Consider the following 24,052-nt stretch of genomic DNA (forward strand, 5'->3'; position numbering starts at 1 on the left):
ACTTGTACCATGTTTTTTAACCAGGGTCTGATCATGAAATATTGCGATATTATAGTTGCTGACATCTGATTGGTCAGCCCAACAAACGGGGGGCCAGTGGCCCCGCCCATCGCCAGGGCACTGGGAGTAGGCGCCCGAAGCGGAACCAGTGAGAGGGCGGTGCGGGATGGAGGTGTACGGCTGGGAAAACGGCGCTCGGCGGCCGCTTCCCGTGTCGTGGAGCGTCCCCGGCGGGATCGCTGACATCTGCTGCGGAGAGAATCACGTTTTGTTCGTCACCGGTGAAGGCCTGTTGTTTACATGGGGCCAGAACTCGAAACAGCAGCTGGGGCGGAACGGCGTGGAGAACACAACCAAGCCAGGTGGGTGGAGGACGTCTCACGTAAACACGTTGCTTTTTGATTATAAATAGTACAGACTTTTTTTTTTTTTTTTTCAATCAATTGTTTGTTGATTTAAAAAAAAAAAAAAAAGTATATCGATAATGTCCGTTTTTATTCATTTATTTAGTTCGTTTTTTTTTAATCAATCGAATTTTATGAGTTTTATCGGAAAACATATGTTAGTAATGTAAGTGTTGAAATAATCGTTTTTTGTTTTTTTTAAAGAAACGACTCAGCCAGAACTATTTTTATTCATGAAAACAGATTATGGCGACGAGTTTATTTTCTTGTTTTTTTGTTTGATATATTTTTGAAATATATTCATGGAGTTGGATCTATTTTTTTTATTGAAAAATGTATATAAACAATGTCAATTATACAAAATATTGTTGTTGTTGTTGTTGTTGTTTTTTTAAAGCCCTCTCAGGATATGTTAGTTGAACGTAGAAGCGTATAGTTTGGTTTCAGTTTCGTTTTTGCCGCAGCAGCTCCTGCATCGAAACTCAACAGGCGTTCGGGGATGGGATCCGGGGCGGTTCAGTTCTTTAATGCCATTCACTTCTTGATGAGTCATACGGTGGGGGGAAAAAAAAAAAAGAGTCGTTTAACTTTCGAATTTCCAAGAAACGTTAATGGTACAGTTGAACAAAATGACAACAACTCAGCCCCGTGTTCCACGACGGAAGGTGAAACCGCCGCTTAAAGTGGTACACCGGAGCCCGGCCCCCCGCTGCCTCGCCGTTTAACCCAAGTTTATTTAAATATGCAATGTACTTGTGTTGCGTGTCCAAACTGCACCAAATTCGACACTGAAAGTCCTTGGATCCCCAGCGATACACCCACCAAGTGTGAAGTAGATCGAATGAAAGTTGTCGATAAAATTGAAGGACATACAGGCAGATTATTTTATTTTATTATATATATATATATATATATATATTTTTTTTTTTTAATCTTGGACTTGACTCTAATCCTCGGTAATTATTTTCAGTTTGAGTCTCCCGACTCCTGGGTCACGGGAGAAGCGAAATCACGCAAATACATCAAGCCAAGATGTTAAAGACAGGTTAAGACACACAGCACGGCCGCGCTAGAGGGTTACAGTATGTTGTCACTATTTTAACGTGGAAAAAATAAAAATCTATTTTATAGATTGAACCGTTTTCACGCTCAGTGGCCACCTTTTCTGCGACAGTTCACCCGCTGGGGGGGCCTTCAGGGATGCAGTGTTGGGGACAACATAGTGCAGTGCAACGCCTGCTCTCCCTACCCCCAGAGTCCAGGGAGAAACTGAGAAAAGAAGCTTTGGGGTTTGAACCTACCCTGGGGCTGGACGACATGGCCGAAAATGTTATCACGATATGTTTTTTTTTTTAAATACACCGATGTTGATAATTATCATGATATATATTTTATAATATTAATAATGCTCATTTACAGTTTTGTGTATTCTCATGGCTTTACGTTAAACACTGATACTAAATGACACTAATATTAAATAAAAGACATGTAAACAAAAAAATACATAATAAATAATATATAAATATATATTAGATACATTTGAATATAATAATCATCATTGTTGTCTGAGAACGGTTCACCAATTTCCCAAATCTGCACTCTGTGATTATATGCGGGGACATTTGGAGCAGATCGAGGGAGGCTTGGGCGATTGAGCAAAGTTTCCAAGTGGCGATGGCTGGGTGGTCGCGCGGGTCTTTTTGTACCGGAACGGGACAGTCAACTCAGTTGTGATTACAAATTTGTTTCATACAAGTAAGAAAAAAAGGAAAATAAATAGATCTAAAATAAAAACTCAGGCACGGGAGTCGGGAGCCGGTGCGCACCTCCACGGTGCACCGCTGTCTGGAGGAGAAATAAAAAAAATAAAAAAAACCGTTTTAAAAATCCGCTCCGAATTCTCCGAGTTAAGTTAACGTTTTAAATTTTCCATACAAGTGAGAAACTAAGAGAACAAAATCAAATTCTTTCTCTGAGATTATATTATAATCACAAGATTTGCATATAGCGCGGGGGAAGTGAGATCCGATCACAAGTGGTTACTCGACATCTCTGAGCGGCACGGGCGAGAGCCTCCAACCCCTCTCTCCATGTCTCCCTCTCTCCAGTTCCCCGTCTCTCCCTCTCACCGTTTCAATGATTAAAAAAATAAAATAAATAAAATCAATGTCAATCGCGATCGATTGAGTCGATTGCCGATAGAAGATTCAATCGTTAATCTGCCCCAGCCTAGACCGAGGGACGCTCTCTCGTGTCAGACCAGACATCATTGAATACCGTGGATTCTTTCTTTAATCGCTCTCCTTTCGCGGCCGCAGAGCACCGCGGCCGGGGAGAGCGCGGAGGAAGCCCTGGCGCTCCCGCGGCACGATTGGCTGCTCGTGTCACATGGTTGTTTCTCCGCTCTGTACAATTGGTAGTCCGTGTCGTGTCTTTGTAGGTAGAGGAAAAACGCACTCTGTATCAAACTTTATCTAAAATAAATCATATGAATTTATCATCGCTATCCGTGGAAGATTTTACCGTGAAAATATCTCGATTGTTTTATCGCCCAGCCCTAACATACACACATTGCAGCTTGTTTTGCTCTTTTTATTCATTTAAGCCAACATCTATGAGTTCAGTTGATTCCAGTGGCCTCCACAGTCTCCAGATCTCCGTCCGATAGAGCAGCCTTGGGATGCGGTGGAATAACACACCTGCAGCACGTGTGATGCTGTCATGTCAGCACGGAGCAGAATCTCATTAGAAGATTTGTTCGCTACAAATCAATCATGAAACAAATGAACTAGGGTTCCGTGTCAGGCAATATAGGCATCTCGATCGATTCAACACTTTCTTTTGATGTGTGCAGGCCGTGTGATCGGCAGAGTTGTGGCAATGGCCTGTGGTCAGAACCATTCCCTTGCTGTCTCTGAAGCTGGAAAGGTGTGCGCCTGGGGGGCATCCGATGAGGGCCAGCTGGGCTTCGGCCCTAATCCATCATCCATTCTGCTACTAAGGCAAGATATGACAAGGAAACACATGCATCGTACATTGAAATGTTTCCGATCTTCAAGTTCATTTTTAGGTTTGTTGTATTGCCAATTTTTTGTTGTTCATTTTAGTTTTTTTGTTTACTTTATTGCTGTTTGGTAATTATTAGGTTTCCATGTATCGTTTATTGGTTATTGTAAGAGCCAATCGTATTTTTTTATTTTTAAATGTTTATTTTCTTTCTATCTATCTATCTATCTATCTATCTATCTATCTATCTATCTATCTATCTATCTATGGCTGAATGAACAATACAAGAGTAGATCATGAAGCAAACACACAAGTCTTGCAATATGTGTCCAAGAAAGGCAAACCTATGATTAATAATAAAAAGTCTTATCTTATCCTACCATTCAGTGTAGTGGATCTACCTTTGCCGATTCCAGTGGTTCAAGTCGCTTGTGGAAACTCCCATTCCTTGGCGTTGACAAAAGGTAAGGATTGCATTTTCCCAGTGTTGAGCCTTTGCTTGATTTAAACTCTTTTTTTTTTGGTTCTTGTCATTTTCATTTCAGCCAGAGAGGATGCTCTCAGTTGTGCACCTCTACAAGTTTTAAAGAGTTTTTCAGACAGGCCAAACTTCTTGAAGTATAGGCGTCCGCTTGCCTGGACCAGGTTAGGTCTTTGCAGACGTTGCGAGAGAGGCTGTTGACCTGGCACCATGTTGCCAAGACGCTGACCTTCTCTCCCTACAGAAGGGGATGGAGTACGCAGCCCTGAGGCGCTCCAGTGCTCAGGGTCAGTGCAGAGGAGGTGAGGTTACCCATACTCACCACCTGGGGTCTGCCCATCAGGAAGCCCAGGATCCAGTAGCAAAGGAAGGTGTCAAGACCCAGGATTCTGAGCTTGGGAGGGAACTTAGAGGACACAATAGTGTTGAACGCTGAGCTGTAATCTACAAACAGCATCCTCGAGTATGTGTTTCCCTGATCTAGGTGGGAGAGGGCGGTGCTTGCTGCCCAGGGCGATGGCGTCGTCTGTAGATCTTTTGGGGCGGTATGCCAATTAAGGGGGGTCCAATGTGTTAGGAAAGGTGCAATGGTGGGGACCCAGGTGGGGACTGCATACTGGTTCAGGGAGAGGTTGAATATAGAAGTGAATACTTCCGCTAGTTGGTGGGCGCGCCCTCTGAGGACACGCCCTGGAATGCCATCTGTCCCTGGTGACCTCCGTGGGGTTGCCGGGGAGAGAGGCTGCGGGCTGGGTATCACTACTATTTTTGCCTTTATAGTCTGTGATGGATCGCAGTCCATCCCACGTGCGTCTAGGGTCGGCGCTGTGGTAGTTCGATTCCAACTTGTCCCTGTAGTCTCTTTTGGCATCTCTGACTGGCTTTGACTAGCACAGAACATCTGCCAGTCTGTGGTTTCAGAACAGTCCCGGAGAGAGACAGTGGATTCCTCACTCCAGCGCTGAACTGCCAAAATAACCGTTTTTCCCTGTTTCATTCCACAGGCACATCACACGGCTTTCAAAGTCGTCAGATCGCTCCACTGTTCACACTACACAACGTTCTGTCTTAAGATCTGGAACCTTGAAGTCGTTGGGGTTTCACACAACATGACAGGGGGTCACGCGTTACAAGATCACCAGGAGGAATCCCAGACGAGTCTGTCGTGTCTCGTCTGTGCCCCAATCACTCCCTCTCCCTGCTTAATGTGCAGAAAATAAAAGAGAAAAGATTTGATAAGAGTCCCGTTAAAGTACTGGATCTATGAGCATCATCAGTAAGAGTAGTAGTAACGTTAAAATCTTAACGATACCCTCCGATCGATTTTCCTCCGATCTGGGGCTTTGTTTGGCGATCTCCAAAAACCTGTTGGTCAGCTTTTAATCAGGCCAGAATCACATGGTCTGAATTCACCATTACGCGTTATCTGTAGGATGGGAGGAGAATAATTGGGGTAGGATCCGCCCAACCAAAGGCATGGCGGGGGAGGGGTTTGTAGCTGTTCTATATTTGTGAATAATACCCCTTTCCTGCTGCGCCAAAAAAGCCGGTAACACCCACGACATGCCATGTTTGTCATTTATGGAAAAGTTCACACCTGGGTTTCAGTCCCTGGACAATGACCCTGCAACAGACTCAGGTTTTAAACTGCTCCACCTCCGATCGGCTCTGATGGAAACACGACACCCGGGTCGACCCGCTCAAAATCAGACGTTATTGACTTTTTTTCCCACATGGTGGACCATGAAATGTTTTGTGTGTGGGGACTGCTACGGAGGGACCGCAGCGGAGAACCCCGGCGCTCCCCACTGGGCTCCGAGCCCCTCCAGCACCGCCCCGATCCGGTCGCCGAAACGGAGCAGTGTCTCCTCCCCCCGCCGCCGAAGGACACACACCGCGCATCGGATGCTGCCGGTGGTGATTATTGTGATTACAGCGGAGCTGAATACCCGAGGGAGGTAGAAGGGACGGACTTTTACGGTTAAGAGCTCCAGGTCTGGTGAGCAGTGTGTTGAAAGGACCACTAGTTCCGAACCGCAGCGAGAGTTAACCATAACCCTAACCCCGCTGCGCCTCTCCATTTACCTGACTCTGTGGTTCTGTGCTGCCAGAGGATGGAAAATCCAGCCGGGATAACGGCCAAGTCAGGCACCGAAGGGTCCAGCCAGGTTTCCCTGAACGCCAGCATGCAGCAGCTCGCAATGTCCCACTGGAAGTTAATCCGTGTGTGTAGTTCATCCATTTTATTGTCTGGGGATTGAAAATTTGCCAGTACAATAACATAACGGCAGATTACAGTATCTTGTCCAAGATCTGCAAAGGATACCCGCACGTTTGCCTCTTTTCATTCTCCTCTGTCTGTGAGTTGGTCAACACGGCGGCGGCAAGGCAAAGGAATCGCAGAACGTACGTAAGTAGAGGAAAAAAGTCTGTGTTCGGCGACGAACAAATTTCCAAAAGTGCTTGTCGATCGTACTGTATGAGCGACAGTGCAGTATGTACAAAAACACAAACAATAATAAACAAAACACTAAGAGTTGTGCGCGGAGCCATCGTCAGTGGAACCTTCCTACCGCGCCCCCGGAAGCGTAACATCAACCTCGGGTGTCACAATTAAAAGTGCCTTCATTCCACCTTGGTTTGTGAATCGATCTGTGTTTTGTTTCTCTTCCTTCACCAGATGGAAGTGTCTTCTCGTGGGGTTCCAACAGCCACGGTCAGCTGGGTCTGGGGAAGCAGGTGTCGGTGCAGTCCTGGCCTGCGCCGCTGCTCTCCCTCACTGGGGTCGCGGTGACGCAGGTCTCGGCCGGAGGGGCCCACACCCTGCTCCTCACCCTCTGCGGTCTGGTTTACTGCTTTGGAGCCAACAAATATGGGCAACTTGGGGTCAACAGAGTGGATGAGAAAGGTAATGATAAATACATTGGTAATACACCGCATGGGCAGGCACGCAGTGCTGTAATAACCGGAGTGTAATAATATATATATTTTTTTACCTGCTTAGATGCTGAGAACCCTAAAGGCATAAAAAACACATTTATTTTACATGTAATCGATAGAGAGATAGATAGATAGATGAATGGATGGATGATAGATAGATAGATAGATAGATAGATAGATAGATAGATAGATAGATAGATGAATGGATGATAGATAGATAGATTGATAGATAGATAGATAGATGAATGGATGGATGATAGATAGATAGATAGATAGATAGATGGATAGATGGATAGATAGATAGATAGATAGATAGATAGATAGATAGATAGATAGATAGATGGATGGATGGATGATAGATAGATAGATAGATAGATAGATAGATAGATAGATAGATAGATAGATAGATGAAAGGATGGATGATAGATAGATCGATAGATAGATAGATAGATAGATAGATAGATAGATAGATGAAAGGATGGATGATAGATAAATAGATAGATAGATAGATAGATGGATGAATGGATGGATGATAGATAGATAGATAGATAGATAGATAGATAGATAGATAGATAGATAGATAGATAGATAGATAGATAGATAGATGAATGGATGGATGATAGATAGATAGATAGATAGATGGATAGAAACATTTGCAATATAGAATAAACCTTAAAGAAATTAACAATAAACTTCAGTATCAACAATTCTATCAAAAAAATGGGCAATTGTGCAGGTGAATAACATTGATCAACCGAATTGAATGACTACACGCAAGGATCGGCTTTATTTAGTGGCAGTCGATTTTTGGTGTGTGTGTGTGTAAGTATGTGTATATATATGTGTGTGTGTGTGTGTGTGTGTGTACACATATATATTCAAACAGTTCATATTGACTATTCTGGCAATTCAGCTGCCCACGCCCAATTGTTATAATTAACGGGGAGAAATGTCAATCTAAGCGATCGTGATTTGGAAATAAAAATGCCCCCTTTCCGCTTCCAATCAGGCAGGTTCACCATGTGCGTGGTGCCCGCTCTCAGACCGCTGCGGATCTCTGTGATAAGCTGTGGAGCAGCACACTCCGCTGTCCTAACAGAGGTACAACACATGACCCATTGGGCTCAAAAAGGAGTTTGTTCAACTTTGAGACTGTGTAGTGATTTATAGTTTTTATGTAGTATTCATACCATCTATGAACAGATAAGGATATCTACCGGGGAGATGGGACTTAAAAAATATTTATTTCCCGTAATTTATGTGAGAGTTAATGGTATATTCAGTGCCAAGCTTTCTTCAATTATCTCTGGGTACTAATTAAAACTAACATCACATCTTCAGTAGCCGATCAGCAGCTCCTTGGTTCTTTTCTCTTAGTTCCTGCTGCTTGTTGTCTGTGTTTCCAGGACGGAAAGGTGTTCACCTTTGGAAAAGGAAGCCACGGTCAGCTTGGACACAACTCCACTGCCGATGAACTTCTACCCCGACAGGTTGAGGTCGGAGACGGCCCCGTGGTCCAGATCGCGTGTGGCAGGTAGTGGCTTTGAGAGTAAGAAGGAATCCACACAATGTGGTACATAGAGAGATGTAAACATTTCAAGGTTCAAAGTTATTCATCTCTTGGTGACATCTTGGTTTGGGACTTCCAGCTACCACACCCTGATGTTGACGTCCTCAGGCTGCGTTTGGAGGCTGGGGAGCGGGGATAAAAATCCGTCCGGCGACGGGGATTCAGGGGCCAATCTGGCACCGGCTCTTGCTCAACTCCCGTGGACGACTAACGGTGCAGCAGCCGCACCCAGCGGTACTGAAAGTTTGAACGGCGCATTTCATTTGAAATCAACGGTGTCGCGTGGAGTCTTTTGTTTACATGCACCCTCGTAGCAACAGAAGAGTAAAAAGGAAGTAATGATAACTTGATGTTTACATAACTGGCACGTTGTGTAGCGTCATGATGGGATAGAAGCGGACATGCAGCACATGGGGAAAAACTGCATTTTGTGGCAGTTCTCAACACTAGTGCCGCTGGAATTCAATGTCGAAGAGGTCCAAACGATAGGTTAACCGTTTTTCAATGTTCAATTAAAATGTTGGCTCCCATCGTTTAAATCTGTTCATAGCACAACCTTACACTTTTCTCCTGAGAAACGTAGCACTCAGCAGCTTTCCCACTGTGCATGAATGCAATGGGACAAACGTTTAAGCCTTTAAAAAAAAAAAAAAAAGAAGCGAAATCTCCTTTTCGAAAATGTGCCGCCAATAACCTGTGATAGGTGTATGATGCCCTGGTTTGGAACACATTTGTGATCACGCCTCGGTTTGTTGTAATTTGCTTCAACAGACTTGAGGATAGCAGCCGGATGGAACAGCAACTTCATCTACATCTCAACCAAAAAGGTAATGTTTTACAACGTAGTCCATGTAAAATGAATAATGTCATTGAGTGGAAAACACTTTTGTTCTGATTGGGATTCTATATAATGAACTGCGATGCAAACTGAACGGAACGGCAGTCGACAGTGCGAGTAGACGTGTCCTACATTTTGAAAAATGATTCCCATCGTCCTTTCAACTATGCAATGCAGGATTTCACTTTGAAAGAGCGTTTTGTCACTGTGTGAGTGTCGGAAACGGTGTTCAGAGGCGTGTTGTTCTTCCTCTCTGACCGCATAGTGTCCGGAGAGGACGGAGACCGTCGGAAGGCTGGACGCAACAAAGCTGACAAAATGGCTGGCGATGGAGCACGGGAACCCCGAGGCAGAACTGTGCGTCATGACTCAAATCACGACTCTCTCTCACGTTATTGCATCATTATAATCAGCGTATTACTTATGGTAACCAATGCGTTTTTGAACCCGTCAGGGAAATCTCGTCGATGTTTTGGACAAGTTCCAGCCTTGTTGCCAGTTTCACTAAAACCCGGTAAGCTCTCCACGGTGGATGTTGCTTTTTTTATTATTATTATTTTTTTTTTTTGAATGAGAGAAACCAGAAAGCCTGCCAAATGAAACACAACACTGATGCAATTCCGCCGTTGGATGTCACTCGGTTGGTTTGGGACCCGGGTATCCTCCCGTTTCTCACACGGCTCCTCTCCTCTCCTCTCCCCAGGGAACCTCCTTCGTCCCCTTCGGAATTCAGCGCCGATATTGAGGCCGCGAGCCAAACCTTCGACCAGCTGTGTGCGAAACCCTGGATCAAAAAAACAGTTGAGAACTCGTTTGGCACGCTCAGCAAAAAAATTGAACGTTGTGTTTTGCCGTGGGCATGCATGGAAAATTCTTTAAAACAAGATGATCTGTTTTTTATTTATATATATATATATATATATATATATATATATATATATATATATATATATATATATATATATATATATATTTATAAGATGTCTGGTTGTTTTATGCTCCGTACAGATCAACCTGAAACTTCTCGTGGATCAACTCTACGAGTCGCACCCCACCCTGAGGTCCCCGGAGGTGCTCGTGATCCTCCCGACGTGCCCCCTCCTCCAGGAGGACAGTAATGCTCTGAACGTGGTGATGCCTCTCGTGGTCGCCATAACTGTGATGAACGACAAGGCTTTGAAATCACTAAGTGAGCGACTCGTTGACCTCGTCTGTTTCACAGTGCATTTGCCCCCTGGGGTTGAGAGGCTACGTGGATGGTTTGTGTTCCCATAGAAAGCCTGTGGTCCTCCTTGAAGCCCTCCCTCCTGCTTAAGAACATCGTGGTGTTCAGAGGGGCCTTGTGCTTCCTGCTGAAAAACGGCCTTTTGGCGACTCACAACCAGGGTGTAAGGCGGCTGCTGCAGGTCCTCAAGATGCTCTACAAGGTCAGCGCTCGTTCGTCTGCATCGCCAGTTCAGGGAAACCTTTCCCATGTTTTTTTTTTACGGTGGTTATTTTGACAGGCAAACACAACTGGAAAGACCCCGAAGGTCCCGTTGAAAACCTTCTACATCCCGGAGATCAACGACACCGTCAACCCTTTTGTAGACGTCAAGCTTTGGTCTGATTTCTCAAACGTGGCGGTAAGGACACATTGGAGGGAATGCAGGGAAGCAATCCGTTGTCTGTCTTTATGTGACGGGTGATGACATGTCAGCAGCATGCAGGAGTGTAAACCAAGGCTTCGTGTTACCTTCACATATCGGAGACGAGATTGAGACGCTCTTTGTCAGAAAGGTCTTCACCGCCGATCCTGGCTGGCAAAAAAGAGACACCGATCCGGACGCCCCAGTCTGTATTATGAGCGTCGTATACAGAGTTTGGCTGTTTTTTTTTGTTTTTTTTTACCTTGACCAGGAACGCTCTGGGTTACAAGAGAGTCCTGATCAAGGCAGCGGCGTCACACAAACAAATCACACGCACATCATGAAGACCCTTCCCCTCCAAAATTCAGTTTAACCGGCTCGTTTTAAATACGATGATGCACTGATGTACCTAGCCGGTAACATTGGCTCACAGCCAAACCTGGTAAAGCAGGAGTTTTATCTCGCTGGGTTGAGGTCAACTTGTTGTTGTTGTAAATATCGTCCAAATAACAAAATGAATGCCGGCGAAAAATGAACACATAACGCCTGTATTCATTCGATGGCCGCTTTGTCCGATTCACGCCCAACTTGAAGCGCCGGTTTGGTCCGTGATGGCCACCATGCGGCCACATGGTGGCGGTGTTCACAAAAATCCATGCGAACGCAAACTTCTCTATCACTTTAACAATCAGGGTGAATTTCGTTATTTGTGTTTGCGATTGTTTTTGGCCCCTAAATTACTGCTTGTAGTTATTTTTACTAATACTGTTGGGCGCTTTAGAAGTGACACACAATCATTTTTTTTGTTTAAAGGATGAAGAAGACAGACCAGCGATCTTCTGCCGGTATCCGTTTGTGTTTGATCTCCCTTGCAAGATGGGATTCTTTAACATCCTGGCATTCATTATTAAGGTATAATTTAAGCGGAAAAATTACAGAAATAATGAGTAAATTTGATTAAAGGCCACCTAATATTGGTTTATATTCTCTATACCCATTCATGTAAATGCACTTCTGTTTGACAGAAAAGCCACCAACTCAGCCATGTGATGATGTGGCCGCCGGAGATGATCGACGTCCCAGATGCGTCCCAGGCCTCGGTGTTCCAGCTGAATCTCCGACGGACGCATCTCGTGGAGGACACCTTCAGACAGCTAGGCATCGCCGACCACTGCGCTTTCCAGAGGGAGCTACTGGTAACATTGGCACGCCTTTTGTTTTTGAGCTTTTTTCGCTTTTATTTTATTTTTTTGAACCAACAATGTATTTATAACTTGAAGAAAAAAAAAAAAAGGTTCCGGGGGGGGGGGGGGGGGGGGGGGGGGGGGGTGAAAGGTGGTCTTTCGCTGACGGCAGTGCTGTACCTTTACCGAAAAAGCACAAATCTCTCACTTCCAGGTGCAGTTCGTGGATGTCCATCACTTGAAAGTGATGGACGTCAATAAAAGGGACTTCTTCATCAATGTGTTCGAAGAGCTGATGGCGCCAGAGTCTCAGATGTTCAAGTACAATGACAGCAGGACTCTGGCCTGGTTCCCTGCCACGGTAAGACACCGGTAGAGGGGCGGTTCCGACCCGCAGCTCAACCGCACCAAACGCTATGAGCCGTGAGTAACGCTGAACACCAACGTTGTGCCGCCGAACATAACAGCCCCAAGCGGAGCCCAAGAGGTACTTCCTGTTTGGGGTTCTGTGCGGCATGGCCCTGTACAACCACAACATCATCCACCTGCCGTTCCCGCTGGTCCTCTTCAAGAAGCTCGTCTGCGCCAAACCGTCCTTGGAGGATATGAAGGAGTTTGAACCTGTGATGGCAAGGTAAGAATATCCACATATACTGTGTAGCATTATGGAGACGTGTGCTCTGCTTCTGACTGGAATGAAAAGAACCCGTACCACAAGGGGTTTGAGTCCACATTGAGGAAATCACTAACCCTGCTGCATTACAGCATGATTGTTAAAACAAATTCACCAAACCTGAGCCAACAGAGTAGGAGGGAAAACGGGCATTTTTGGGTGATAAAACGCTTTGGCGTTATGGTGTGAGAGCTGTATGCGACGCTCTGACTTTTTTTGAGGTTTTGAATGAGCTTTTACGACGGCGCCGCTCACGGAACGGTGAGCGCAACCAGCTTTTTGTCACGTTGAGGTCATGAGGCGGTTCACGATTGTTCTCGCCCCCTTCAGGAGTTTCTGCTCCATCCTGGATGACTACACCTCGGAGGAGCTCAATGTCATGCACTTGACTTTCAAGGTGTGAAGAACGACGCTGTTCAAAATTGATCCTTTGGGCTCTGTGAGTGACAGTTCAACTTCTGCCTCTAAATTGAGTCGTTGCCTTGTTTCAGATCACCTGGGATGGAAAAACGGTGGAACTTGATCCGAAAGAGGAAGGAAAGCCGCTCACCAGTTCAAACAAGTATGCTTATCCATAAATTATGACAGATTTGGATATAAGGCTTTGCACGCAGGGCGGGCTCTTCTTATCGGCGACATAGGCCCCGGGGGGCAGGTCGGGGGCACGGAGAGGGAGCGACCGGGGCGCAATTTGCGCACCCGTCTCCCTCTCCGACGGTCCCAACCAAGGCGGGATCGGACAGGGCGCCATCGGGGGTGCAACCAGCCCCCACCCCCCGACAGTTTGCCTAGAGCGGCAGAATGGCCACAGCCGCCCCTGTTTGCACGAGTCCTTATCACCAATTTTCAGTTTCAATTCTAGTTTAGCATCTTGTGTCACTTTTGATGCCTCCGTTTTCTGTCATGGCATCCACACCGTCGACTTGCAGAGTTAGGATATCCACGTCATTACAAACGTCATCGTATTTGTCAAGAGAGGGAGACAGGTCCCGATCTAGACCTGATCTAAGGTCTTCTAAAGCCACTTTACCTTTTGTAGCATTCGACTAAGAATTGTATTTTATAAATTACTTTTTTTTTTTTCGATCAACGTGGATGCTGACACGTGAAAATTAACTAAATGGGTTTTATTTCTATGAAAAGAAAACGACGATGGAGGCGGTGGGCAGCTAATGTAATCGGTGTATGCCCGAAACCCTACCAGCGAGGAGGGGAAAAAATAAAAATAAATAAAAGCAGCCCATTCGTATGAAAGATGGGACCTAGTCGGCGATAAATGACGAATCTCATGATCTCACATCAGAACCAGAGCAGGGAAATCTATTCTCCTTTATTCTCTGATTTGGCAACTTACCATTCTTTGGTTGGTTACTCACCGTGTGAACTTTCAGTGACCCCTCGGGGGGGTGTGTGTTTATTAATAGGAAAGAGTTTGTCGGTGCCTTCATCAACTTTGTCTTCAACGAATCAGTGGAGAAAGTGTTTGACGAGTTCAAGAGGGGCTTCTTCAAGGTGTGCCACATGGACGTGATCGAGTTCTTCCAGCCGGAGGAGTTGCAGGGAGTCATGGTGGGCGAACAGCACAACGACTGGGATCTGATGAAGCAGGTTCGACGGGTCCCCCCCGATCTCCGTCCGTCTTTCCATCCGTCCATGTAGCCTCCAATCCTTTTTCACAAATGTCACAACCCGGGGTTTTGATCAATTTGACCGGGATTATCCACGGACGGAAGGACAGACGGACATGTACATAGATCTAGATGTATATATATAGTTTCATAGAAACCACGAGCAAAACTGAGATCCCGTGTCGTTTTCCCTCAGAACACCGTGTATCAAGGTGAATACCACGACAAGCACCCCAACATCATCAACTTCTGGGAGGTGTTCGATGAGCTGACTAAAGTAGAAAAGGACCGCTTCCTCTGTAAGTGTGGCACCGGTTTCCCTCCTTTACAATTGCTCAGCAGAAGAGAATCTGTGAAGGGCACCATTTAGGTTCTAACACTGAATTAGAGTAAATCATATGGAACACATTGTGAAAGTGATGTAGTGTAAATAAGTTTATCATATTATAGGCAGGTACTGTATTTTAACAGGAAAAAATAAGCCAAATAATACATCCACAAGGAGAAATGTTGAGTTATGATGTAAAAAGTGAAGCCACTTAACCCTTTGCCCAAATATGTGACATGTTTCTTCTCCAACGCCTCCTCCTCCCCAGTGTTCCTCACAGGCGTTGACCGCGTACCTGTTTTTACCCCGACCAAAATCCAGATGACCATAGCCCTCTTGCCCAATTCCACCGAACTCTATTTCCCAGAGTCCCTCACCTGCCATTCCCTGTTACTGCTGCCCAACTACAGGAGGTACCCCGCCAAGAGGACCCTCCGAAACAAGCTTCTGGGGGCCATTTACCACTGCAGAGGCTTTTGGAAGGAATGATACGTGTTCCTCCCCAGCAAGGGTCAGAAAGGCTCTGACGGCGCTTAACATCCATTTTAGATTGCTTTCCTGAATTACTAAGCAACTATGCATTAGTAACATAACATTGCATTAATAACATGACAATTTTCAGTTCAGCTTATTAACTGGCAGTTTCGTTTTTAGTGAAATAGAATATAATAATGTAATCTTCTCCTCTCGGCTGCTCCTGTTAGGGGTCGCCACAGCAGATCACCTGCCTCCAATACCTTTTGTTCTGCGCATCTTCCTCCCTTACACCAACCGCCTGCATGTCCTCCATCACCACATCTGTAAACCTTCTCTTGGGCCTTCCTCTTTTCCTCTCGCCTGGCGGCTCCATCCTCAGCGTCCTTCTCCCAATGTAACTCTCATCTCTCCTACACACGTGTCCAAACCATCTCATTCTGGCCTCTCTCACTTTTCCACCAAACTGACCAACCTGAGCCGTCCCTCTAACGTACTCGTTCTTAATCCTGTCCGTCCTTGTCACTCCCAATGAAAATCTCCACATCCTCAACTCTGCCACCTCCAGTTCAGCCACCTGCCTTTTTGTCAGCGCCACTGCCTCTAAACCGTACAACAAGGCTGGTCTCACTGCCGTCCTGTAGACTTCACTCTTGTTGGAACCCTTCTGTCACAGATCACTCCAGACACTCTTCTCCACCCACTCCACCCTGCCTGCACTCTCTTCTTTACCTCTCTCCTGCACTCTCCGCTGCTTTGGATGGTCGACCCCAAGTACTCATCTGCCTTCTCCACCTCCACTCCTTGCATTTTCAGCTTTTCGCCGCCTTCTCTCCCAATCAGGCACAATATAATACTATAATATATAATATAATATCCTAATACTTAAACAAAAATAAATCAGGAAGATAGTTAATCATACAATTGCTATTACTACTGAATATGTCTGTGGAGGAACAATGTGGTTGTTTCTAAACTATGGAGTCGAGGGTTGTTTCCCTTCTTTTGAAATCATGATCATTTTGTGGAGGCTAAAGGACATTGTACTCCTCTGTCCTTTTTGTTCGGTTTGACTTTTAAAGTTGTGCAGTCCGATTTTTCGGAGGGAGGCGCCTCTTTTTTACTCCTCTTCTTTACTCTGCTATGCTTGTGAAATTTCCGGGGTCGAAAATCCAAAAGAAAGGCTGCATTTGCATCACAGGGTTAGGGTTAAGTTTTCTGATAGTATCCTATATTTTGCCAACAGTCCCAAAATATTGCTTCATATGGTTCACCAGTTTTGCATAAATAAAGGTAAATTCCATATTCAAGTGCAGACACGAAAAGTTTTGCTTGTATTTAATGATAAGGTCAAGTTTATATCGTCTTATTTCGAGATGTGATTAAAACATTTGTACTGAATTGAAAACGGAGTCATCCCTCATTTTGTCACACACATTCAACATTTAAGTTACATTTAAATATTTAAGAAAAGCCAAACAAGCTTAGTTATTATTGTATTTGCTGAGTTATTGAATTGCCTGTAAACATCCTTTAAGTAGCATAAGTTGAACCATTTAAAATCGTTGGCCTATTTTGAAAATCATGAACAGTAAGTTTTGAGTTTGAGTTAAATGCTTACTAAACGTATTAAATGGGACTATATTTACGTATTGGTGTATCCGTTGACTGAAATAAGGTTTTTAGCATCCACCGTTACACCTCGGTAGTACAATAAAGTAGTTTCCTTATCCCTAACTACGTGACGAATGAAAGAAGCTTTTACTGGGTGGGGTTGAAACATCCACAAAAAGTAGTCTTTATGAATTTGCATTTTCAAGATGATACAAAAGTTCAACGAATAATGTTGAACTCAGTGCTGTCCTAGTAGCTCACTGTTTTGTCAGAATGCCCAAACAAACAGTCAGTTTTCGACACAAGCAGCGGAAAGGCATTTCTGACATGTTATGGGGCGATCAATAAGCACTTCCAGGTACCCGATGTGGGATGAGACAACGCCCTGTTTGATTCGTTTCTAAGCATTTCAGGAATCATGAGAAGAAATAAGGTTTCACAGAACATATACCATCACATCTCTTCCGTTTATTTCACCAGACTTTCAATATGAAAAGAAAAGAAAATACTTGTGTTAAAACAAATATCCAAAATTCTTGGCATGACACCCTGCATTCACAATTTAGCATGTAATTGTGAGTTGAACACAGCTGATATTCTACTTAAAAATTCTCAGGCAGCAAAGCTGAACAAAAACACAAATAAGATTTCACAAGTTAAAATCTTTGAACTATACTGGTACTTCCCCACCTAACATCAGCTTATAACAACCGTTTTCTTCAAATGGAAAAGGAAGCCGTTGAAACGGATAAGTGAGCAGGATAAACGGCGCTCTCCAACCATGATTATGGACCAAAGGTATTTTCCAGAAAAACTACTTCAGCCCAACGTCAGCAGTACTAAAGAAGAACTAAAGGACAGAGTACAAACTGAAGCAGGCTCATCTAAGGTCAGAGATTTCAAGACCCCATCAAAGCTCCTCTGAATTGAGGTAAGGACCCCCAGTTCTCCTCCATAAATGGATTGGACGGCGTAAGTGGTCAACAGTCCATGTGCACTTCTCCCCACGAGGCTCAAAAGTTGCAGGTGAGACGCCACAGACCCTCAGCAAAACCCATTAACGATACTACTGCAATACAACATATGTACATACAAAATTAAATACAAAAAAAAAAAACAAACAAACAAATAATTGCACAGTATACAAAACATTTAAAGCCGGTTTCAGATCATACAAACGTTCTAATTCATGACATAAAAATGAGACGATAGAAAAAGGCGTCGCTGACGACACTCGGCTGTGCTGCGCGACAGCCCGTCGTCTTCTTCCTCAATGTTCCTCTTGTGTAAAGTCCGTTCTGTGAGGTGTGCGGTTACAGGGGAAGGGGCCTTTCCCAGATGACCCTGGTCTTTGTGTGCTTGGTCTGTCTCAGTTTGGTGAAAGTGTGTGTTTATGTGTGTGCGTGTGTCTCAAACAGTCCCATCCAGAGTCGGGCTCCTGCCACAGCATGTGTGCTCCGGCAGGTCTTATCTGATCAGGTGGTACGTCAGCCAGTACATGAAGAGGGGCTGTGCTCCCGCTATGGACATGGTGAGGTACATCCTCAGCTGGTTTTGAGCGCCTCGCACCAGCTTCCCCTCGGCCGCTGCTTCGGACAGCAGCTTCAGACGCAACGTGCGAATCTGTACAGAGGTTAGGCGGGGATTTTGTTTGGGATAAGTGTCGGAGATGGAAATGTTTCTCGATCACCCGACTAACCGGATGACCAATCAATGACTCAGTGGTGGGAGAAAAAATGGAACCAGGAAGAAGAGAACGAGGGTGAATATTCCTCTTTTTATTGTCCCCCATGTTCCGTCTAGGTCAGGGCTTCTCAACCTTTTTTGGCCCATGACCGTTTTTTAGGTCCCAACATTCCTGCGACACCAGCAATCAGAGCGTGTGACAATTTATTTTATTTTATTATTATTTTGGAGCCACACAGCTTCTAATTGTATGCGTTACCATTCACATTTAGGCCAATAAGCAGCTGATTGAGTTTAAAAAACTATCGTTCTTACTGCTCCAACTTTGAAAACTGATTAAGTGCAGATATTCTACATTACATATGAATACTTATATCATACAGCATGGAGGGAGCTCCATATGGGTGAAATAGAAAATATTATATAATTCCAACCTATTTAATCTTTTTAAAAATTGTGACTATATCAACGAAATATAAACTTATCATGACCCACGACCATGTATGTACTGTATATATCAAGTGACTCCACGTGGGGTTGAGTATGTCTGGTCTCATACATGCGGTAGGTTTATTTCCCACTAGAGGAACATATTTTCCGCTGCCAACGAGGCTACACTCAAAAGCATTCCATATTCAACAACACAAAAGAAGTGTAAATATTTCCACTTGAGTATCGAACGAATGTAGAAACTCCACCCACCATGAAGACGAAGATGGCTGCACAGCACCACAGCAGAGAGAGGTAGTATCCGAGTCTCCCGAACAAAAGGCCAGCTACCACCCCTACAATCATTCTAGAGAGACAGAGAGAGAGACAAAGAGAGAGAGAGAGAGAGAGATTAGAATAGAAAATACATCTTCTCAACTGAAGTGGAAAATTGTCTTTGGCTCACCAAACATAAGACTAAATAACAAAGACGGACAAGCCTTTAAAAAAAAACAAAAAAACATTCAACAAGTTAAATACACAACTTACAAGACATTGCGCCATTAACTACGGATTACAGCTGTCCTTAGCGTGGTTTATAGACACAGGGAGAAAAATGTTCCCTTTCCCGGTGGTGTGAATGGATGTATTAAATATAGACAGCAAAACAAAACAGATAAGTCCCACCTCAAAAGTGTAACTGGTTTACTGGTGTCCTGGGAAAGACCGTGCAGGACAAGATTAAAAAAAAAACAGACAAAACGCAGAAGTAACAAACAGATACATGCCCAACGTATTTGTATCCGGAGAAGGCCAGCAGGTCTATGGTGGTAAGGTCGGTGTTGACCGTCACCAGATACAGAGACAGCAGCACCGCCAACACCTCCATGATGAGCCACACGAAGGCCGAACTGGCCTGGACGCCCAGCAGCTCCGGAGAAAACCTGGAAAGAGACACGATGCCACTGAGGTCGGGGACGACTTCCTGCGTCGTTGTGCGGTTGCCTGTCCATTTGTCACTCTTCTCAAGATTCAGTGAAAGCCATAATTTAGTTATTTTCTGTGACATGAAGATTGGTTGTGCAATGTGATAGCGTGTGCATGTGCGTGTGTACCTGTTCTGTGTGCCCATCGCCAGCCCAGCCACCAGTACATAAGTGATGAAGCCCATAGAAGGAATGTAGAGATCAGGAGCGTTGATATCAAAGCGTGGAGCCACAGGAGTGTCCTGCTGGTAGCTCACCTCCCAGTTCTACAACACACACATTACCTCAAATGACACTTGTTCAGGTTGGCATCTCAGTGAACTGTATTAAATGACTGGAGCCATCATATATCATCTGTGCGTAACCGCAAATGTGCGTAAGCCGCTGTAGGTTGGAAGAGGTAGAAAGGGCTCGACAGGCTTAGTCTGGGGCACATATGACAAGTGTGTTACAACTACAAAGAACTGGACATTGGAGGCCTTTCAAAGCTTACCTCATGCATGTATGGAAAGACCAGCAGGCCCAGCTTCTTTCCCACGTACACCGTGTCCACGGCAAAGTAGTACTTCAGCTTAGAGATGGGGATGAATCTGTCCAACTAAAAAAGTAAAAGACAAAATACAAATGACATGAACACACATCATTGTTCTTCAGGTGTGCTACATTATAATTTCGTAATTACAACACTGGCTTTTATTTTGTAGTATTATTCAATTTAATATAAATTAAATATTTACCTAGCTTTCATGTACTGTCAAAGCAAGTTATTTTCCCATAAGGCTGGACGATATGGCCAAAAATGTTATTACACATAGAATTTAATGTAATGTGGCAAATGCGGTCTCCCCATGACAGAAGTGATGATTTATTATTTACCAGTAAAGTATTCACACAAAAACATTCAGTTTTTACTAAATGTAGTCCCATAGCAACGGAAACAACGGCGAGGCGTGCGCACAGGGTTTTTTTTGGAACAAGACGGAACAGGACAGTCGCTTAACTCAGTTGTGTTAAATAAATAAAAAGACAGGCACAAGAGCCGGCGTGCACCGCTGTCTGGAAAAGAAATCAAAAAAACTTTGCTCCAAGTTAGGGTTTGCGTTTTTAGTTTTACATACAAGAGGCTAAGGAAACCAAATAAATCAAAATCTTCTCTATGAGATTATATTAGATTAAACTAGATCTGCATATTGAGCGGCAGGTACGTGTAGCACCTGCGCCTTTTAATAAAAATAAAAAATAAATTGTCTGTCATCAATGTCAATCACGATCGATGAGTCGATCGCCAATGGACGATTTAATAGTAAATCTGCCCAAGCCTAGTAGGGATGCCAAAAGAGAAATTGGCGGCATCCTAAAGACATACTGTAGAGGTACAGTAGTTTTTAATGTGGAGGTTGCGCTAGTCTTACGTTCTTGTCGACCATCTCCCGCCCCTGGGAGGCCAAGGAGCTGCCGTAGGCCATAGCCAGGTTGGACATGGGGTCTGACAGGATGGACTGGCCCTGGAAATCTCCTGCTTGTTGCCCAGCATGCCGGTTGCTGGTAACAAAGCACAAGATGATTAAGATAGCAATAAACCTAAAAGGCAGGTTAGACATTTATATAAGTTATCTATATAGTTTTAATATGTCTATGCGTGCAGCTATTTCCTGGTGGCCTATTAAGAGAAAGGACTACAAAATGGAGAAAAGTTGAAAAATGCCTCAAGCTACAACAAAATCATGTCTCTTTTCTCTTTTTTTCATGAGACAGGAATTTCAATTCACTTACTTTGACTATAGTTATATAGTTATATAGGTCCTGAAAATATTTTGTGTGATCAGAACAAGTTTAAAAACAGAACATCAAAGCATTTACAACATTCAGATTTACCTTCTAGAATTGGTGTGTGACAAGCACTGGGTCAATGTTGGTCTCGCGGGGACCAGCCACAACAATTCATTTAAGAACAATATAAAAAGAAGAAAAAAGCAGTGAGCATTACGCCGGTGTGCCTACCTGTAGCTCCCCGTCCCGTGTGTTCCAGGCCTGATGGTGCTGGTATCTTCAAACAGCTGACTGGCATCCGGGCCCTGCACTGGGCTGTTCCTCAGACGCATTGTAGGCTCTGAGGGAGAGGAGGGGGAAACAAATGTTAAACAAAAGAGAAGGTATGTACGCCAGCTGAAAAAACATAAACATCACTGCTTATTTGGGTTTGGGTTGGGGACAAGTCAATGCATTACAATACCACATATTTTTATAAGCAACGCCATAATACTGCAACTTGTACAGACGTATATCTGCCACTTGTCCACATTGGGGTCACTAGTTAGCCTAGTGCTACTTCAGATGAACTTATGTAGATAGATGTGTACATATGTGTTATTTCTTATCTGTATGTAATCTGCTGTAACGCTTGAATTTCCCTCCGGGGATTGATAGAGTGTTATCTAGTCTTATCGTATGATTGGGGGGAAGGGGGGGTCAAGGAAGGGCTACTTCCCAGGGCACAATGGAGGGATTCTCCCCATCCCATCGTCCATTGCCAATTGAAGTGAAACGGATTAGTGTGGAATGTTGTCTAGGGAATTCAAAAAGTACATCCACAGCGAAACCAAACACTAACCTCCGAGAAGGAGTCGACAGCACAAAAGCACTTTATAATGTGAAGTTACAACAGTGGTCGGCTTGTGTGAGAGCATTTGAATACATTGCCGTGGGGGGTTGATTAAGTGATCACATTATCCCATGTGTGTCATCTTGCAAGGCTCCAAGTAAATGTTGGCCATGGTCCTCCTTCATATGCAATCTCAGCAAAACACAAGTGTGCCTGGTATATTTTTTTAGACAAATCACTAGTTTACAGGACAGAAATCAGCCGTGTGGTTTATGTACTTTGTTATGAACATTTTTTCGATTTTGGAATTAGTGGCCCACGGTGTCTTACATTCTGACTTGCAGTCAGATACAGTATTTTTTGTCCGAAGCCCATGTTCCATGTTGTGTATGTGTTGGTACTGTACGGACAGACACACATATTCATACATTACATTCTTGTGGTTATATGTTCCACTTGTTGTATATATTTTTTCTGATTTAGATTATACCATTATGTTTCATTACTCCAGCCACTTTCGTTTTACAAAGCCCTTGGAGTTTGCCCGTTTATCATTATGCTGTACCCCGCCTATTACGTATGTGACAAATAAACAATCTTGAATCTTGAATATTACCAGTTTCAGTGCATGAACTTTACGACTGATGCATTTCTTACTAACCCTAAAAAAAAACCCCCACATAACTTCTCCATGTTGCAGTTCATATACTCTTTTCTTAAAGGCTAACTGGAAGTATTATAATAACACACACTTTAAGTCACAATTGTCAGTGGAGCTATATGAAGTGTGTTCACACAACACAAAATAAATCTGCACGTATCTGGTGACTTAAAAAAAAAAAAAAAAAAAAAGACACGAGTCAGGGCTTCACATCCCAGACATTTTAACAGCTTAACAGCTGATCATATGACGGCACTCGGCAGAGGTTTTTGGGGCAAACCGTTCTGGTAAGAGGTGTAATAAATGTAATGCAAGTAACGTGAAAACCCCGGGGCCATATTTGCCCAACAACATGCCGACATCCACCCTCAAGGACACACGTGAAAACGATGAACCGCGGACCGAAGGGTAAACACGGCTGTTGGATACAGAGTGAGTGGCTACACAGTCAAACAATCCGCTTGGTAAATAATAAGCTAACGTCAGAGAGCATCTCCGTATTATGTGCACAACTCACGCTGTCCGACGCCGCCGTGCGCCGCCGTGTAATCCATGTTGATAAAGCCTTTTTTGTTGTTGTTGTTGTTGTTGTTGTTGTTTTTGAAATGCACTGCGTTATAAACGGACTTCTTTATTCAGAGACTCTTTTAGAAACAGCGGCTTCTCAGCGGGCGCCGCACTCGCCCGCTCCCAGGAGAGTGGCAGTCGTTGAGATGACGAACCCGGAAGGGAAATATTGCATTTCCGGGAGGGGATTTGGTTCAGGGCGGTTGCAAGGGGCACCATGGTGTGTGTACCGTATATAGTACAGTATACTTCGTTATAGTTTTATATATATATATCTTAATTACCCTTTTCTGTTTTAATTTGTCAAATTAAATAATTTGCATATATTCGACTGTTTTGACTGTTTATTTTCA

The 24,052-nt window shown here is 44.1% G+C and overlaps 2 protein-coding genes across 2 annotated transcripts; one reads left to right on the forward strand and one right to left on the reverse strand.

The window, feature by feature from the left end:
* Nucleotides 1-166: 166 nt before the first annotated feature.
* LOC307234749 (E3 ISG15--protein ligase Herc6-like) lies at nucleotides 167-16,555 on the forward strand (the record flags this gene model as incomplete). Its single annotated transcript, XM_080006613.1, has 23 exons — nucleotides 167-362; nucleotides 3,259-3,406; nucleotides 3,798-3,874; nucleotides 6,572-6,799; nucleotides 7,841-7,932; nucleotides 8,238-8,365; nucleotides 8,481-8,635; nucleotides 9,173-9,228; nucleotides 9,505-9,596; nucleotides 9,694-9,753; nucleotides 9,943-10,039; nucleotides 10,248-10,428; nucleotides 10,515-10,666; nucleotides 10,745-10,864; nucleotides 11,681-11,779; nucleotides 11,893-12,063; nucleotides 12,266-12,412; nucleotides 12,519-12,685; nucleotides 13,055-13,121; nucleotides 13,216-13,286; nucleotides 14,149-14,332; nucleotides 14,549-14,651; nucleotides 14,949-16,555. 23 exons carry the CDS (start codon nucleotides 167-169, stop codon nucleotides 15,167-15,169), a joined length of 3,012 nt encoding a protein of 1,003 aa, XP_079862739.1. The 3' UTR covers nucleotides 15,170-16,555.
* Nucleotides 16,556-17,216: 661 nt separating this feature from the next.
* On the reverse strand, nucleotides 17,217-23,802 carry yif1b (Yip1 interacting factor homolog B). Its single transcript, XM_080006531.1, has 8 exons — nucleotides 23,650-23,802; nucleotides 21,871-21,979; nucleotides 21,282-21,411; nucleotides 20,363-20,467; nucleotides 19,999-20,135; nucleotides 19,672-19,827; nucleotides 19,157-19,250; nucleotides 17,217-18,391 (listed from the first exon to the last, which is right to left on the reverse strand). Exons 1-8 carry the CDS (start codon nucleotides 23,684-23,686, stop codon nucleotides 18,236-18,238), a joined length of 924 nt encoding a protein of 307 aa, XP_079862657.1. The 5' UTR covers nucleotides 23,687-23,802; the 3' UTR covers nucleotides 17,217-18,235.
* Nucleotides 23,803-24,052: the final 250 nt, after the last annotated feature.

This window comes from Zeus faber (assembly GCF_960531495.2).
Source record: "Zeus faber genome assembly, chromosome: 9".
NCBI classification, from domain to species: domain Eukaryota; kingdom Metazoa; phylum Chordata; class Actinopteri; order Zeiformes; family Zeidae; genus Zeus; species Zeus faber.

Coding starts and splice junctions, on each gene's coding strand:
- yif1b (XM_080006531.1), bottom strand. CDS start 23,686: ATGGATTACACGGCGGCGCACGGCGGCGTCGGACAGC. Junction 21,412..21,870: donor CACGGGACGGGGAGCTACAG/GTAGGCACACCG, acceptor CTTTGTTACCAG/CAACCGGCATGCTGGGCAAC. Junction 18,392..19,156: donor CAGCCATCTTCGTCTTCATG/GTGGGTGGAGTT, acceptor ACCTCTGTACAG/ATTCGCACGTTGCGTCTGAA.